At 43.4% G+C, this 17,843-nt stretch overlaps 1 protein-coding gene across 9 annotated transcripts in view; it reads right to left on the bottom strand.

Moving 5' to 3' along the window:
- The window catches only part of ADD3 (adducin 3), a 3,087,715-nt gene that overhangs the window by 390,121 nt on the left and 2,679,751 nt on the right, over window positions 1-17,843 (bottom strand). For all 9 annotated transcript variants that reach the window (XM_044055712.1, XM_044055702.1, XM_044055704.1 and 6 more), the window contains one exon: window positions 15,527-15,670. In XM_044055712.1, the coding sequence (XP_043911647.1) occupies window positions 15,527-15,670 (144 nt within the window). The remainder of the gene's footprint in view (window positions 1-15,526; window positions 15,671-17,843) is intronic.

A 17,843-nucleotide genomic window follows, 5' to 3' on the forward strand; every position in this document is an offset into this window, starting at 1 on the left:
TCTCCACCTTTCGACCCACTTATGTCCATAGTGGCTCATAAGGCTTGGTCAGCTCCGGACACAGTGGAACCAACTCCGAAAAGACCTAGTAAATTTATTACAGCCCCCCCAGGATAAGCAATTCCTTTCTAAGGGTGTGCCCATTGATGCCATGGTGGTAGCAGCAGCCACCAAAAAAGAGCTAGCAGAGACCTCTTCATCTGTTCATCCCCCTAACAAGGAGTCTAGGACGATGGACAGGTACGGAAAGCGAATGTTTGCTTCAGCAACTTTCTCCATGAGGTCACTGAACTATGTCATTTTACTCGACTTCAAAGGGATCTCCTTAAAGAGCTTGGAGATACCCTTCAAGATCCTACAGCTGAGGGAGCACAAGCCAAAGTAGCTTCCCAGCTAGCGGCACTTAATTCTATAGTTAACTCCTCCATGAGGCTCATTTCCTATGCAGCCGATGGAGCAAGTAGAGCCGCAGGCACGGGTGTAGCCCTTAGGAGGCATGCGTGGATGTGGCTGTGTCACTTTGCGGAACCCTTTCGAGCATCCTTTACCAATACCCCCTTTGATGGCTCCTTTCTCTATGGGCCACCGGTGAAAGACACGTTGACTAGGTGTGAGCATGAAGGCAAGACTCTGCCATGGGAGTCCGTTTTTCCACACCCTCTAGACCTCAGGGAGCCTTGCCTGAAACACTTAGTGATTTTTCCTCCAGAGGTAGAGGGGGAAACAATAATAATAGACGCTGCCCTCATGGCAGAGGTGGTCCGCAGAACCAGGGCAACAGAGAATCTTTCTCTGATAAGCCCTTCCAGCATCCCTGAAGGGTTGCCCGGCTGCTCACCTCCGGAGGCAGTTGGGGGAAGACTTTCACTGTACCCAAAAGCCTGGCTAAATTTAACAAAAGACAGATAAGGTACGGTCCATTATATCCAGAGGTTACAAAATTCCCTTCCATCAACCCCCCCCCCCCCCTTAGAGTCAAAGAAAATCCTTCCAGATGTGCCACCCAATCTGAAGGAGCAAGCAGCAATAGAAGTTTCCCCACAAACCAGCACGGATCCGGAACTTACTCAAGGTTCTTTTTGGTACCAAAAAGACAGGGGACTGGAGACCGATTCTGGATCTCAGCAGACTAAACAAGTCTGTACAAAGAACAAAGTTTCAGATGGTCACGCTACAGTCCATTCTACCCTTTCTGGGTCAGGACAATTGGATGTGCTCCATAGATCTTCAGGACGCGTACTACCATATCAAGATGGACAGATGCTCCAGGAGATTTCTTCGCTTTTGGGTGGGGGCCAGTCATTACCAGTTCAGAGCTCTGCCCTCTGGTCTCACCACAGCCCCCAGGGTGTTCAAGTGTATGGCAGTGGTCACGGCTTACCTGAGACGTCAAGGATTCCAGGTGTTTCCATATCTAGACAACTGGCTCCTCACTGCTACCACCAGGCATCAACTCCTACAAGCACGGGATTATACAATCACATCCTGCACCCAGCTAGGTATTGCAGTAAATTTCGAAAAATCTGCCTTGTTGCCCTGTCAATCTATCACTTACATAGGAGCAGACTTAAACACAAGGGATATGTTCGCAAGGTTACCACTAGAAAGAGTGTCCACAATTCGCCAACAAGTGCAAATTCTAATGCAGAGCAAAAGGATCCAAGTCAGGTATGTCCTTCAAACTCTGGGCTCCATGGCAGCGGCCATTCTTCTAATCCCACTAGCGCCCTTCCACATGAGAATTCTTCAGTGACTTCTTTTCACACAGTGGTCCTTCCAAGAGCTACCCATGTCTGACATGATCCTTATCATGGAGGCATGCAAAAGACACCTTTCTTGGTGGATGGTCTCTCCATTAGTTACTCAGGGAAGACCTTTCATACAACCCCCTCCGGTAGCCACAGTGACGACAGACGCCTCCCTGATAGGGTGGGGGTGGGGGGGCATTATCTGGGCAGGACAGTCCAAGGCACTTGGCAACCTCACGAGTACCATCTGCATATAAATGTCCTAGAAATGAGAGCCGTGCTCCTAGCATTGCAAGCTCTTCAAGACTCCCTTCCTTCCTTCCGGGACCATTGCAATTGAAACAGACATGTCAGTGGTGTGGTACATCAACAAGCAGGGTGGAACCAGATCCTACCCCCTGTGTCGAGAAGCACACAGACTTTGGCAGTGGGCGATTTCCTCCCAATGTTTTCTGATCGCGACGCACATCCCTGGGATCCAACATCATAGCGAACAGGCTCAGCAGAGCTATCCTCATGCCTCATGAGTGGTCTCTGAATCAGGAAGTTGCGGATCTTATTTTCCACAAATGGGGACAGCCTTGCTGCGATCTTTTTGCCACCTCCTTCAACAGCAAATGCAGCAACTACTTCTCCCTTCTTCCGCTTCCAGGTCACATAACCAGAGACGCTCTAGTCCACGATTGGCCTCAGGGACTTCTTTATGCTTTTCCTCCGTTTCCTGATACCAAAACTCATACAGAAAGCAAAATTGTTGGGTTGCAAAATGATCCTCATTGCCCCCTACTGGCCTCAACAGATATGGTTCCTGTTCCTGCACCATTACCTTCTCGATCAACCCTGGACTATGGTCCAAATTCCAGATCTCCTGATTCATCAATCAGGCGGGTTGCATCAGTCCTTCCAAACTCTCCAGCTCACAGCTTGGTTGCTCCACTTTCAACCTTAGCCAGGCTTCCCAGCATTTCCCCAGCAGTACGTGAGATTATCGTCTCCTCTCACGTGTCTACAATGAGAAAAACTTATGCTAGCAAATGGGCGGGCGGAGTCTAGGAATGTGGATCCCTTCTCAGCTCCACTCCACGAAATTCTGGAATTCCTGGCACAACTGTTTCACTCCAGGGCCGCTTTCGCTACGATTAGGGTACAATTAGCGGCCATTTCTAATTTTCATATTGGTTGGTCAAATTCTAACATTATGTCTCATAAGCTCTGTAAAGCTTTTTTGAGAGGAACATCTCTTCTTAGACCTCCAGTGAGAGATCCTCCTCCCCCTTGGGACCTTAATTTAGTCCTAACTTCTTTAATTATGCCCCCTTCTGAACCAGCAGCTTCCTGCTCCATCAAGTTTCTATCTTGGAAGACACTTTCTGGTAGCTATCACTTCAGCTAGGCGTGTCTCAGAACTCCAGGCACTATGTATTCTTCCTCCCTACCTGGTGTTTCACAAGGACAGAGTTGCTCTGAAGACTAATCCTTCATTTCTTCCTAAAGTCTGCTCAGAAAATAATTTAAACCAATCTATAGATCTCCCTGTGTTCTTCTCAAATCATAGCAACAAGGCAGAGTACAAACTTCACCAATTGGACGTTCATAGACAATTGCATTTTTACCTGCACAGAACTAAAGAAATAAGAAAGTCAGACCAATTATTCCTTTCTTATGCCTTAAACAAACAATGTCTCCCAGTTTCCAAGGAGACCTTATCCAGATGGTTGTCCCGCACTATTACTTTTATTTATCTGGTAAGGAACAAAGAGTTACCAATTCAACTGAAAGGTCATTCTACCAGGGCATTAGCCACCTCCGCAGCCTTTCAGTCTAGGTTGCCCATGGATTCCATCTGTGCAGCTGCCACATGGGCAAACCCTCATACCTTTATCTCCCATTACCAGGTGGATATGGTCTCCCGGAGCAGAGCTGACTTTGGTTCCACTGTTCTGAAGAGTCTGTTCCACTGAGCCACCCAGGGTGTTAGGTGCTAGGGATGCTGTCCCAAACAGCAAGAATGAAGGCGAAATAGACAACTTAACATTAAGAAGTTATGTACCTACCATAACGTTCCATGTTAGTTGTCTTCATCTCGCCTTCTTTCTTGTGTCCCTCCCTCTGTCCCCCGTCCTAGTGGATTGAAAAGAGTTCCTTTTCTCACTGGCTGAGTATTCTTTTATTGTTATTCTTCTGGCCAGGTCTTCCTAAACTATTCTAGATATTAGAATGCTGGGAACAACCAGCTTTTTGATAACTGTTTTTTCTCTTATGTCTGGTTTAGCTATTTCAAATGAGATTTGGGTAGCTATCACTAAGCATTATGGGATAAGGGGCAGCCTCGAGCCAGTAAACAGCTCTCGAGCTATTGAAGATGGCCCAGTCGGAGCCGAGGATCGGCTCCAATCCCAAACAGCAAGAAAGAACGCGAGATGAAGACAACTAACATGGAACGTTATGGTAGGTACATAACTTCTTATTGTCTTACAAGCTGTGTGCGACTATATTCAAACATAACCCAATGACTTTTGATCTGCTAATAGGCCAGTTTCCTGCAACTCATACTCCTAAATGAAAGAAGCCAAACTATCTTTATTTCTCAGAAAAGGACTGTGCCACTCCAGATTTAAATACACCTCACCAAGACTGTGCCCCATATAACTAAACCTTGAAAAGAAGGTATGTGGTAGATGCAACAGCATTCCTCCACAGACACCTGCCAAAACCTAGCATGATGTTGACAGATTTTATGGCCTAGCTATACTATGTACAACACTCCTATATTAAGCAACAGGAAAAAAAATCACGCCTCATACTGCTTAATAGACGTGTCATCTGTTTATGCTTTAGTAAGATTGTTTTATCAAACTCCATATAATGTTGTAACACAGTGTGTCATTGAGCAAAACAAAATGCCCCACCCCAATATCACCACCTCCTCCTGGCTTGTATGACAAATGCCAAGCAACACTATGTTATAACATTACAATGACTGCAGTTACAACCATCCCTGCATAAATTACAATCTTATATTACATGGGCAGGCCCATTTTCCACAAGAAAATTGGCCTTTGTCACTATAATGAAAGCAAGTAACTTTTATCAACATCATGACAGCATTTAATACCTCTCATGTAATAGACAAAGCTACTGGCAGCATGTGAAGGCACTGTTTACATTTCTTAAACTTTGTGTTACTTACATATTTTACTCATAACAAAAGTTTGTCATTTTAGTTCAGTACTGCAAAATTTGCATTACTCTGATTTTTCATCTAAACTACCTCATACTTTTTCTCTCCCTCTCATTCTGGTGTACTCCTTCCCGATATTCATCACTGACAAAAGCTTACTTACACGTGCTTTTCTTTAATCCAATGCTGTGATACAACATCACTCTGCCCACCATAGCTCTCAACCTTCCATCTCCAAAATGAGGAACACTAGCCCTCACAATGTGGAACAAATGGGCAAAATGTGGAACACATACTAATGGCTTACTAACCACTTCAACTAGGAAGGCCATAGGATGGTTAAAATATGCTGGTTTTACTTATAAAGAAGATATTTTAATGAATTAATATGATTCATTTCTATTTACCATGGATTTCACTTAAAAAAATTCCTAACACTGAATGTGTGATAGGGTCTTTCAATGTGGAACATTGAGGAACATGAACTGTTTAAGACCCCCAAATCAGGTACGTTCCTCGTAATGAGGCACACTTGAGAGGTATGCTGCCCACTGAAGCCAAATACTCTCAAAGACTCGTTCAGGCACACTTTCTGCACTTCCTTCTTTTTGTCTGTTTATTTCTTTTTTGTTGTTGCTATGCAGGTAATGCTTTCTGAACACGACATTCCAGATTTATTGCATAAATAAGCAAAATATGACAACTTAAGTTACATTTTCCCCTAGAAACTTCTTAGCATGCTTTAACATGTTAAACCATTAACAGAAGTGACATTTCAATTTGCTAACAGCAACAATATACCAAAACAAGAAGTTAAAGATTCTACCCTAAAGGCAAATGAATGCAATGCAATGCAGATTAGGCAGGGCAAAATTTCAGTTAAACAGTGATAATTTTAGTAATGAACCTCTCTTCCAATAAAAAGGGTTTTCACAATCAAATAAGTGAAGAGACAAATATTCTGCCCACAAGGCAGATCATGTTTAAATTACTATTAAAAATCACAAAACAGGATGCAAGGCTGTAAAATTCAAGTAAGATATCAAGACATTCGACATGGAAACAAGACAGTTATTTAGGTGGAAATTCTTGGTCTTAAACCATAGAGTTGGCTAGACATACGTTTTTGGCTAGACATACGTTTTTGGAGAGAAAAAGAGAGACAGAGCACGCCTTACTGCATAACTATGCACAGCTTTTCTGCTTGCATGCAGATGAAGTCTGGGGTAAAAGGGCATAAGCATTTTTCTAATACAATGAGAACATATGCATAGACTGAGACAGGCTGTACTCATTTGTAAATATACTGCAACAGTAACAATCAGACATATTAAATAGATTTATGGGTGTTTTATAACTTACCTTTGTACCACGGCACTTGGTGCATGAACTGCTGAACAGTAATTTGCCCATCCGTATATGTTTTTGGCTTCTTTCAGAAAAAAAATTAAATGCATTTTCCTTATGCTGACACCACTTAGCAAAAACAGTCAACTTTAACCACAGTTGAATCGGTGTAAGAAAAGCATGTGTTGCACCCACAGACTTCAATGAGCACACCATCACACATGCACAAAGATGTCCCACTGGAGTGTATATGCGCACTGCACGTCTGCTACCTTCTGTCCTGACATCACCTTAGGTTAAGTTATTTGGATTCTGATTTAATGAAAAGTTTAGAAAGCTTTTTATTAAAAAAAAAATATGTATGGGCAAGTGGGAAAATACATCACAGCACTTGATACATCAAATGCTGCAATGTATATAAAAATGTTAGCAAATCACTTTAAGACAACCTTGGTTGAGTCAGCATGGAAATACCTATAAAAAAGGTCATAGAAAGTGAAGGACTAAAGGATGGAAAGTTAAGTAGTTGAGTTAATAGTACATAACATTTTTTTTTTTTAATTTTGGAACAAGCTGCCATTGTTGTAAATCTGTTCTTACATTACCAATGGTAGTAATATGAAACACAATGTACCACACAGATACTTAGAAATGCTAAGTGAGATTTAGTTCTGTCCAGATGCAATCTGAACTGTGTACATCTAGAGAGTGCAGAATCCCTTCCCCCTTGTTTTGTGGGTTAGGGAAAAAGGTGGACAAATGAATGGATTGGCTGACAGCCACACAGAACACCACTTTAGGCATGTAGGATGAGTTAGTCCTGAGGAAAACCCTGTCAGCATGAAAAATAATGAAGGGTTCCACAGCCATAAGTGCTTGCAGCTCAGACACTCTTCTAGCTGAAGTGATGGCCAGAAGCAAGGCTGTTTTCCAAGAAAGGAATTTTAACTCTGTTGATGCTGCAGGCTGAAAGGGGGGTAGCGTGAGCTTTTCCAACACAAAGTTAAGGTCCCAAGCAGGGGTGGGGGCTCTTCTTGGTGGCCTTACGTTGTTAGCCCCTCTCAGGAACTGCTTGATGAGAGGGTGAGAGAAGAGAGGTGGCTCAGTGCTGTAATGAGCAGAGATGGCAGAGGCATTGATCTCAATGGAAGAGAAGGATAGGCCTCTGTGGAGTAGGTCTGCTAGGTAATCCAGGATGAGAGGCAAGGAGGGCTGTGCTGTATCTGCTCCTTTAGTGTGAATACAGGAACAATACCTTTTCCACTTGTCAGCATAGGATTTCCTTGTACTGGGTCGTCTGGCTTCACGTATGACATCCAGTACCTGCTTGCTTAGGCTGGCCATTGGAGGAGAAGTTAAGGGATAAGCCAGGTTGCAAGGTTCAAGGTCTGCAACTGTGGATGCAAGAACTATCCCTCCTGCTGATCAGGAGAGTAGAAATTTGGGGTAGGTGCTATGGAGGCAATGGTGACAGACTGCACAGTAGTGGGTACCAGTGTTGGTGTAGTCAGTTTGGGGCAATCAGGGTTGCCCTTGGTCTTTCCTCCCTTATCTTGAGTAATACTCTTGTAAGAAGAGGTAGAGGGGGAAATGCATAGATTGAGAGGTTTGCCCACTGGAAGGATAGGGCATCCACTTTCCAGGCCTTGCTGTGAGGTACCCTGGTGCAAAATTTGCTGAGCTGGTGGTTGTATGTGGAGGCAAATATGTCCACCTTCAGAGTATTCCTTTTCTGGGTCACAAGGCTGAAGGGTGTTGTGGTTTAATTGTCACTCATATGGGTCTAGGAGACTTCTGCTTAAGTTGTCTGCCAGAGAGTTTTGGTTGCCTGGCAGGAATTGAGCTTGCAGGTGAATATGCATGGCTGAGGCTGTGTTCCACAGGGTCATGGCTAGCCTGCAGAGTGGATAAGAGTGGGTTCTCCCCTGCTTGTTTATGTACCATATCACTATGGTGTTGTCGGTTTTGATTAGTATGGGCCCTGGTGAGAGTAGGGATCTGAAAGCTGTCAGAGCAGGCTGAACAGCTAGCATCTCTTTTTGGTTGATGTGCAGATGAATTTGATTTGGGCTCTAGTGGCCCTGAATGCACGTGCCATCCAGATGTGCACCCCAGGCACAGTCTGATGCGTCTGTGATTAGGGTCTGGGCGGCGTGGGGTTGTGTAAAGGGAAGCCCCTTGTTGTGGTTGCATGCTGCTGCCCACCAAAGAAACTCTTTCCTTAGACAAAGTATCATAGGTATGATTGTTTGCAGGTCCTGAGAATGTTGGCACCAAAGACTTTTTAAGTACCACTGAAGTTTCCTCATATGCAGTCTGGCATATGGAATTAGTAGAATGCAGGAGGCCATGAACCCTAGAGCCTGCAGGATTTTCCTTGTGGATAGCTGGGTTCTGGTGGCTATCTGAGTGAAGTAGCCTGTCAGATAGCATTCCTTACTCCAGAAAAGCAATCCTATCTGAGATGCTGTGTCCTAGCTTGCTCCCAGGAATAAATTGTTTGACTGGTGACTAGTTTGGATTTCTTTTCATTGATCGTGTACCCCAGGGAGGTTAGAAGGTCCTTTACAAATGTCAGGTGCTGCAGCAGCTTTTCCTGACTGTCTGCCTGAATTGGGCAATCGTCCATGTAGGGATAAATTTGAATATTTCTCTGTCTGCAATAGGCAATGGCTGGAGCCAGGCATTTTGTGAAAACTCTGGGAGCAGTGGCTAAGCCAAAGGGATGTGCAGAGAACTGATGATGCATAGATCCTGCCCTGAAACATAGATATTTCCTGCAGGAGTCCCTTACTGGGATGTGCAGATAGGCCTCCTTTAGGTCTAGGGTTGCTAACCAGGCATCTTTGGACAACATAGAGAAGCTGCTGTAGGGTGAGCATTTTGAATTTTGGTACCACCAGGAAGGTGTTTAGAATGAATAGATGTAAGATTGGGCACCAGGTTCCCTCTTTTCTGGGTACCAGAAAAGTCTGGAATAAAAACCTTGGCCTATCTGTTCTGCAGGAACAGGCTGAATTGCTCTTATGGATAGCAGGGACTGAACTTGGTTTAGTGCCTCTGCCACTGGTTTGGAGGAAGATCTGGGAACCCTTTTAGGGTTGGCAGTGTGTGGAAATAAAATTTGTACCCCTGGGATACTATGTTGAGGACCCATCGATCGTTGGTGATGGAGATCCATTTTTTTGCATGGTGGGCAAGTTTTCCTCCTAGGGGCACAAGCAATTGGGCAGAGGTGAGGGGTGGAGTTGAGAAGTCATTGTGAATTCTTTCCATAAGGGAGTGGCTTAGCACTCCCTGCTTTAGAAGTGAAGGTACTCCATTGCTTAGATCTCTGCATACCCTGACACTGTAATCTGGGGGCGTCTGTTTCCCCTGGGTCTAGTTTGAGATGTCCTTGAGGGTGCTGGAAAGGGCCAATGTTTTGAGGGGCAATGCCTACTAAATCTTAGAGGCTGCACTTGCAAAAAATCTTTTGACTGTCTACACAGACTTAGACTTTTCTTTCATCTTTTTTAAAACCTCTTCTGCTTTGGTGCCAAACAGATTGTCCTTGTTCAGAGCAGCGTCCAATAATTTTGATTTGACATGGTCTGGTAAGGTCTGCCTCCTTAAGCCAGGCATGCCTTCTAAGTACAGAACTTGTGATGGCTGCCCTGCAAGATGCTTCTAGGGCATCAAACCCACATTGCAGGGTATGCTTGCTGACTTGGCTTGCAACATGCATAAGCTCCTGTAATTCTTTATTTTCTGCACAGTCAGGAAAGGTAGATAACTTTTGCTTAAGTTCCATAGTATGTTGCTGGTATTTCAGCATGTGGAACTGATAATTTAATGCTCTAACAGCGAGACTTGCAGAGGTGTATACTTTTTTACCCCATCTATCTAATGCTGGGGAATCCCTGTCCGAGGGGGTGGGATTTTAGCTGTAGTTGCTTTTATTCCTTTAGGTCCTTGGGAGATGACCTCTGAGTCAGCAGAAGGATATCTGAAGATAAATTTGTGTGAGACAGGGACTCTGTAGTACCTGTCAGGTTTCCTTGGAGCAGGGGGTAAAGTATCAGGATTTAGACTGGATTCCATAACATCCAGAACAGGAAGGATAGCTAAGGGTTTGTGCTGCGGTAGATCTAAAAATTCACTGCGTCTCTTTTTGGACTGAGGATAATCCTGGCATTCCCAATAGAAATGCTCTCTCAAAGTATGTAGGGTTTCACCAAAAGAAAAATCCTCTGGAGGGGAGGCAGAAGGAATGGATTCCTCTGCATCTGAATCCTCACAGGCAGATAAGGGCATGTCTTCATAATCAGAAACCTCAGAGTCGTCGGACTCTTGATCAGATAAAGCTGCTGTGGACAAGTCTCTTTTTCTTTTAGCAGGGGAAGGCTGGCTTCCCCTAATCAGCATGATCAGGTCTTCTGCCATTTTAAGCATCTGAGATTGTGGCAAGGAAGCAGGTGCTTGAGATTGGGTCGTCAGTTTTTTCGGAGTAGCTCGTACTCTTGGTCTGAGAAACTCGGTAGTTTTAGAAAAAACTGAAGACGCACAAGAAGTCATTGGTTTGAGTCGAATATCGGTAGTGCAAAGAGCTTCCTCAGAAGCTGGTGCCTGCACAGCGACTCCGGACTCATCTAAGGTAGAGATATCCGCAGGTTCCATAGTCAAAGAAGAGTCTTGCAGGATACTGGACTCCGAACGGGCCTCGGTAGTGACCTGTGAATCCATCGAAGCGGGCATCAGGGGCTGCAAAGCACCTCACTGAGTACCAGCGAACTGGCAACTAGCTTAATGGAAGCGTTGTCGGCAGTTTTGGACCTGTGCAGTCTGTCTCTGTCTTTATCCTTACTTTTTTTGGAAGATCGGTAGTCGGATGGCTTACTGAAGCCATTTCGGAATACGGAGATCGAGAACAAAAGTATTTAGCTCCAATAAGGGCCCAATGACTAATAGCTCGGGCATTGAACAAAGCACAAAACTGATAGCGAGGTGCGCAGTGGTCTGGGCCTAAACAGGTGCTGCACTAAGAGTGGAAATCTCAGTGTGGTATTTGCTTTCCACTGGCGAGACAATTGTTAACTTTTTCTGACATCGGTTAGAGCAAGAAAAAAGGATTCCCAATGGGGGTACTTAGCTTTAGAAGACTTCAAGATGATTCAATTTCAGAAACGAAACTCAGGTAGCAGCCAACCGGCACTCATGCACACTGCTTCTGTTTTAGGCTCCTTGGCAAGACAGACTGGTGTAATGGTGTCGGCTGCCTATTTTTATAGCTCTGACGACCTGATGTCAGTACTGAAGCGATAGCAACTGACGCAGAAATAATAAGTCTCTGGTATTCGGGATACCCCTGGAAGGATAACCCAAGTGTGATGACTGCAACAGTGAAACACGAAGAACATCTACAGCAACACTGATGGAGCTGCAGGAATTTCTGGCAAGTACTGGTAGTGTACTACATGTGACAACAATCTCCCATATTCTGCATATGTCTGGCCTATGGGGTAGAGTTGCAAGACAGAAGCCTTTTCTTGCACAGAAAAACATCCAGGCTTGGCTAAAATCTGCAAAACAATACATCAAGTCTCCCAAAAGCATGTGGGAAAATCTGTTATGGTCTGATGAAACCAAGGTTGAACTTTTTGGCCACAATTCCAAAAGGTACATTTGGCACAAAAACAACACTTCGCATCACCAAAAGAACACCATCCCCACAGTGAAGCATGGTGGTGGCAGTATCATGCTTTGGGGTTGCTTTTCTTCAGCTGGAACTGGGGCTTTAGTCAAGGTCGAGGGAATTATGAACAGTTGCAAATACCAATCACTTTTGGCCCAAAACCTTCAAGCATCTGCTAGAAAGATAAAGAGGAATTTCACCTTTCAGCATGACAACGACCCCTAGCATACATCCAAATCAACAAAAGAATGGCTTCACCAGAAGAAAATTAAAGCTTTGGAATGGCCCAGTCAGAGCCCAGACCTAAATCCATAGAAAATCTGTGGGGTGACCTGAAGAGGGCTGTGCACAAGAGATGGCCTTGCAATCTGACAGATTTGGAGTGCTTTTGCAAAGAAGAGTGGGCAAACATTGCCAAGTCAAGATGTGCCATGCTAATAGACTCCAGCCCAAGAAGACTGAATGCTGTAATTATATCAAAAGGTGCTTCAACAAAGTATTAGTTTAAGGGTGTGAACACTTATGCAACCAGCTTATTTGTTGTTTTTCAATTAAATTGTACAGGCTACAGGTCACATTAAAGGTGGTTTTGAAATGATTATTGTGGTCTCATTTTTTATATCACAAAAAACAGGGGTGTGTACACTTTTTATATCCATGTGTGTCTATATACATATATATATATATATATATATATATATATATATGTGTGTGTATTATATATATATATATATATATATATATATATATATATATATATATATATATATAGAAAATCTATATGGATTCACTTTATAACCTCGAATTACTGAAATGTCGAATTTCAGTATCTCGAGGCTATAAAGCCGAATGTTGAAAATAGCGAAAGCTCATAATCACAAATTTGAATATATGTCAAATTCGCGGTTATGACCTTACGCTGCGTAATGTCCGGGATTGTGTTTTGATGGTGCGCGGTGCCGTGTGTGGATGTAGGTGTTATGTCAGGTAAGTGTTTTCTAAGGGTTGTGAGTGGGAGTTAGAGTGTGTGTGAGTGTGCTGATGTGTTTGATGTGTGTGTGAGGGGGTCGGAGAATGTGCATCTGTGAGTCGGCTTCTGTTTTGTGTTTGTGCGATCTCGGAGTTAGTATATATAAGTAGGGGGGGTGTGGGGGGCACAGCCCCCCACATGGGTGGTGCAGTTAGGCTTGCCCCCCTGCTTATGTGTGTATGAGTTGTGTATGTATGTAGTTTTGTTTGTTTTTGTTGTGATGTGGGTGTTGTGGTGTATGTGTAGTATTGTGTGTGCAGTTTTTTCGGTGTTTTGACTTTCGCGTTTTTTTTGTGTCGGTGTTTTGTGGATTCGGTTTTATAGTCTCGAGATACTGAAATTCGACATTTCAGTAATTTGAGGTTATAAAGTGAATCCATATATATACATACATACACACACACACACACACACATACATACATATGTATATGTGATATTTGCTCGATGTTATGAATAGAGATCACAGTACAGTGCGGCGTGAGAAATGTATCCCATTCCTCACTAGTGCGATTTCAGAGTTGGAATATTTGGTTTGCAGGGGGTGGAGAGGGGCTTGCCCCCCTTCTAAAAAGTGAATTCCAGTGTAGGACTTAAACTTACCTTTGCACCTATATGGACATCATATTCGACATAAATGTTGAATCTGCTGAATTCATTCAGTAGATTCAACATTTTCACCTACTTATTATGCAGGAATTCAATGTTGACTTTCGAAGTTAAATACTTTTTTTCAGCATCAATGTTTTGACAGTAAACCTATATGTGTATGTATACGTATATGTATATGTATATATACATATATATATATATATATATATATATATATATATTTATATATATCTTCTTCTTTCGGCTTTTCCCGGTTAGGGGTCGCCACAGTGGATCACCTGTCCGCTCATGATTGGCAGTGGAGTTTTACGGTATCGAGTTCCCAGCCCGGCGCCCAACCTTCCACAAGAGGCACACACGCACACACTCACACCTAAGGCCAATTTAGAGTGTCCAATCCACCTACAGCATGTCTTTGGGATGTGGGAGGAAACCGGAGCACCCGGAGGAAACCCACACAACCACAGGGAGGACATGCAGACTCCACACAGAAGGCACCCCAGCCGAGGATCAAACCAGAGAACCTCTTGCTGTGAGGCGGTAACGCTAACTGCTGCACCACAGTGGCCACCTATATATATATATATATATATATATATATATATATATATATATATATATATATATATATATACATACACACACGCACACACACACGTATACACTAAGTGTATTCGTTGCACTACTACGATGAAAAATGAAAAAAAATTAAAACTATGAAATCAAATGGCTCACTGCTGGCACACACTTAGAAACCACACTAACAGTAACTTCCTGCAGAACACAGTGATCAGGGAGTTCAACACCGGTAAGCTGAACTCAAACAGACAGAACCTTGGCCCCTTTCCCTAAAGCCCTTACTGTGACCCAGGACAACCCATATTCGATTAACGGGCATGGGAGCTGGAGGAAGAAGGGCAGCAGAATGGGAGTGAAGCAGCACATGGCTTGCTATCTTGGGGAGAGGGAGGCATTTTGATCCATCACGTGGGTGACATCCAGCAGGAGCTCTGGGTAGTGCAGCCCACAAAGCGAGGATCAGAGGGACATGCTGCCACTGACTGTAGTGGAGGTTAGAAGGCAGTCACATTGGGAAGTTCACATGCTCCTCCCTTCAGAGACTTGCAGCACAAGCAATTCTCAGAGCTGACAAAAAGGAGTTAGGAGCACCACAGGGACTGAGGAGGGAAGCCCTACACATCTGTTCAGATGACTACTGTGATAGATTCTCTCCTCACAGGGGGCATGAAAGGCTGGTCTGTAGCCTCCACCCATCCCCGTGTAGGAACAAATGGGTCAACTGGTCATTAAATCTGATAGTTGTCAGACAGTAGGGGAGTTAAAAAAGAAAAAAAAAAACAGAACCTTGTCCAGTTTGTTCTAGAGAAGTTGCAGGAAGACATATGGTTGATATTCCAGACAGTCTACATACAGGAACTGTACCAGCTTGCCCTGTAGAATTTTTCCCATAAACTTTCTTGGGATGAAGGCAAGGTTGTTCCCTCAACTCCATGACGAGGTACCATTATTGCCAGCATGTCTGCCATCTTCCTCAGAAGCTGGGGGGTACACAGACATGATAAAGAGACATATTCCTTTGATGCCTTCTCAGCTCTCTCATTACTTCCTCCCTAGTCACCTCTGTCCCTGTTGCTGCCATGCCGTTACCATTCCCTCCTATCATTTTGTAAACAACAAAATTAATTACTTACTCAGAACTGCACAGTTCCCTGCTCTCTTGCACTTCTCTTACCACTAAGGTAACCCTCTCACAGGTATAGTTTCTCCTGCATTCTCCTACATATCAGAAATACATCTTAGGCCCAGTATTAATTCCACTAGTTAGTTCCACTACTAGGTCTGCCTGCAACCTGTAGAAATTGGTCCACTCATCCACACAAATATGTAATGTGTACAAAATGCACACCAACATACCTTACTAGTTGGTCCAAGAGTTTTCTGTAGTTGGAGTCTCTCATCCTGTTCATCAAGAGATCCATGATAATCATAGTACGTAACATCTCCAAGACACAGGGAATCCTGAGAGATTGCCAGAACACCACATTTCATGGAAGAAACCTGTTTAATAAACACAACAAATAATTAACAGTAAATTAATGTATTTATAAAAGCTTAATGACTATAATAATTACATTAATTTTACAAAGACAGTTTAGCTCAAATGGGGTTTTACTATTCTTTTTCAAAGTATCAGTTTATGAACAACAGTCTGTTTTACTTGTTGTACAGCAGCATACTTCGTAGCAAATACTAGGGCTTGTACAATATCACTACACTATTAGTAAGTTGTGACCAGTCTGTTTAAACTTCAAAGGTATGTCGCATCAATATCACAACAATATGGACCACTCCACTCTACATATGGAAGCATTACAAATATGCACTTAGACATAGCGGGCATGCTAGTACACAGGCAAAGATAATACACACTATCAGCAACTTGTTCTTCTTTCGGCTTTTCCTGGTTATGGGTCGCCACAGCGGAACTCCGGTCCGCTAATGACTGGCAGTAGATTTTTATGGTGCCAGGGTGCCAGCTCGACACCTAACCTTCAACTAAGGCACACCCATTTACGCATGTCTTTCCAACATCACTCGACCGTGGGGAGGACATGTAGACTCCACACAGAAGGCGCTCCAGCCCAGAATCGAATGGGAGAACCTCTTCTGTGAGGCGACAACTCTACCGCTGCACTATCAGCAACTATGGTTCAAAAAAAGAAAAAAACACTACTCTCTAGACAAACTGTCAGGGAGCTGCAGCTGGCTGGACATATGAAGTATCCAAGAGCTTCTCTCCTCAGACAGTTATTTTATTAAAGTATGCATTGCTGGGCACAGCTCATTTATATTTATATATACACTGCTTTGTGTTTGATAACAAGGGCTGTCTAATAGAGAAGAACTTATTCTCAATGGTGGCCTGAAAACAGAAATTTTAAGACAAAGTTAAAGTAATAAAACACAAAAATTAAAATATGAAAACATGCAAAGTTGTAGATGAAAAGTATGGAAATAAATCACTATGTAAGATGTGTTTACAAGGTATGCAACTATGATATAATGGCAGAGATGAGATACACTGTGCAGTCATTACAACCCTTGGATTTAACTTATCTGGGATCCAATAAACTTGAAGATAGACTGCAAACATTTCACCAAAAGCAAACTCCCTGAATGACCCGCTGAATGTGTTGAAGAAAAATCACTAAAACAGTTAACCCTCCTGCACTCTCTATGTGGGAGAACACCTTACTTATAGTAACACCACAGCTGCACAAAATCTGAAAAAGAGAAAACTCCTACTAAGGGTAAAACACAGCTTGCACAACTGATCTTGTAGCACTTCCAAAACAACTTTAAAGCATTTCCTGAACTACCACTCCAGGGAATATGCCTTCAGTACTATGTTTAGAGGGAATCTACATTCAGACAGATGCAGACCTTCTAATTTCTGAGTGCTGTTCTCTCCACCAATGGCTGCAACACAATCTATTTTTAAGACTGTGCATTGGCTCCTCCTCTTCTTCATTACTCATTAACTACTGCACCTCATATCTGTGTGTGTGTGTGTGTGTGTGTGTGTGTGTGTGTGTGTGTGTGTGTGTGTGTGTGTGTGTGTGCATGCATGTGTGCACGTGCTGTGACATTCCTTATCTGCAGGTACGATTTGGCTTACAGCACTTAAACTCTTATCGCAAGTGTGCTGGAGGCGAGAGACAACCAGCAGTGGGGCTGTCATTCATGCAGCCATAAAGTGTGGCGATTTTACACTGACCTAACTTCCCCCACATTACACTCATGGCATGCATGCTGCCTGAGCAGGTATGCAACAGCAGCCCATAGAAGCTGGCTTACATGAATTAAATTCCAGCTATGCCACATAAACACTTTTGATGTGGCCTAATGCATGAAATGATTACTGCTGCAGCTGCTGCACCCTCCTCTGCTAGGGATAAGTATGGCAGTACTTCAGAATGCCTTATTTCTCCCCCATGAGATTGGTGAGCTAGTATCAATGGCTCAACCCCACCACCCCTCACTGGCTCCTCCAGTGCCTGAGAGGGGTTGTCTGGATCATAGTGAAAGCTACATTTATCTACATCATGAAGTCTATGGCCAGAGTGAAGTGATATAAAATAGAACATATGAAAGCATAACAAAATCTGAACTAGCAGAATTTCTTGACTTGTTATAAAGTATCAGTCTGGTTTACAAAATACATAGGAGG

Source organism: Protopterus annectens, chromosome 14.part0 (genome assembly GCF_019279795.1).
Source record: "Protopterus annectens isolate FY-2018-M chromosome 14.part0, PAN1.0, whole genome shotgun sequence".
NCBI classification, from domain to species: domain Eukaryota; kingdom Metazoa; phylum Chordata; order Ceratodontiformes; family Protopteridae; genus Protopterus; species Protopterus annectens.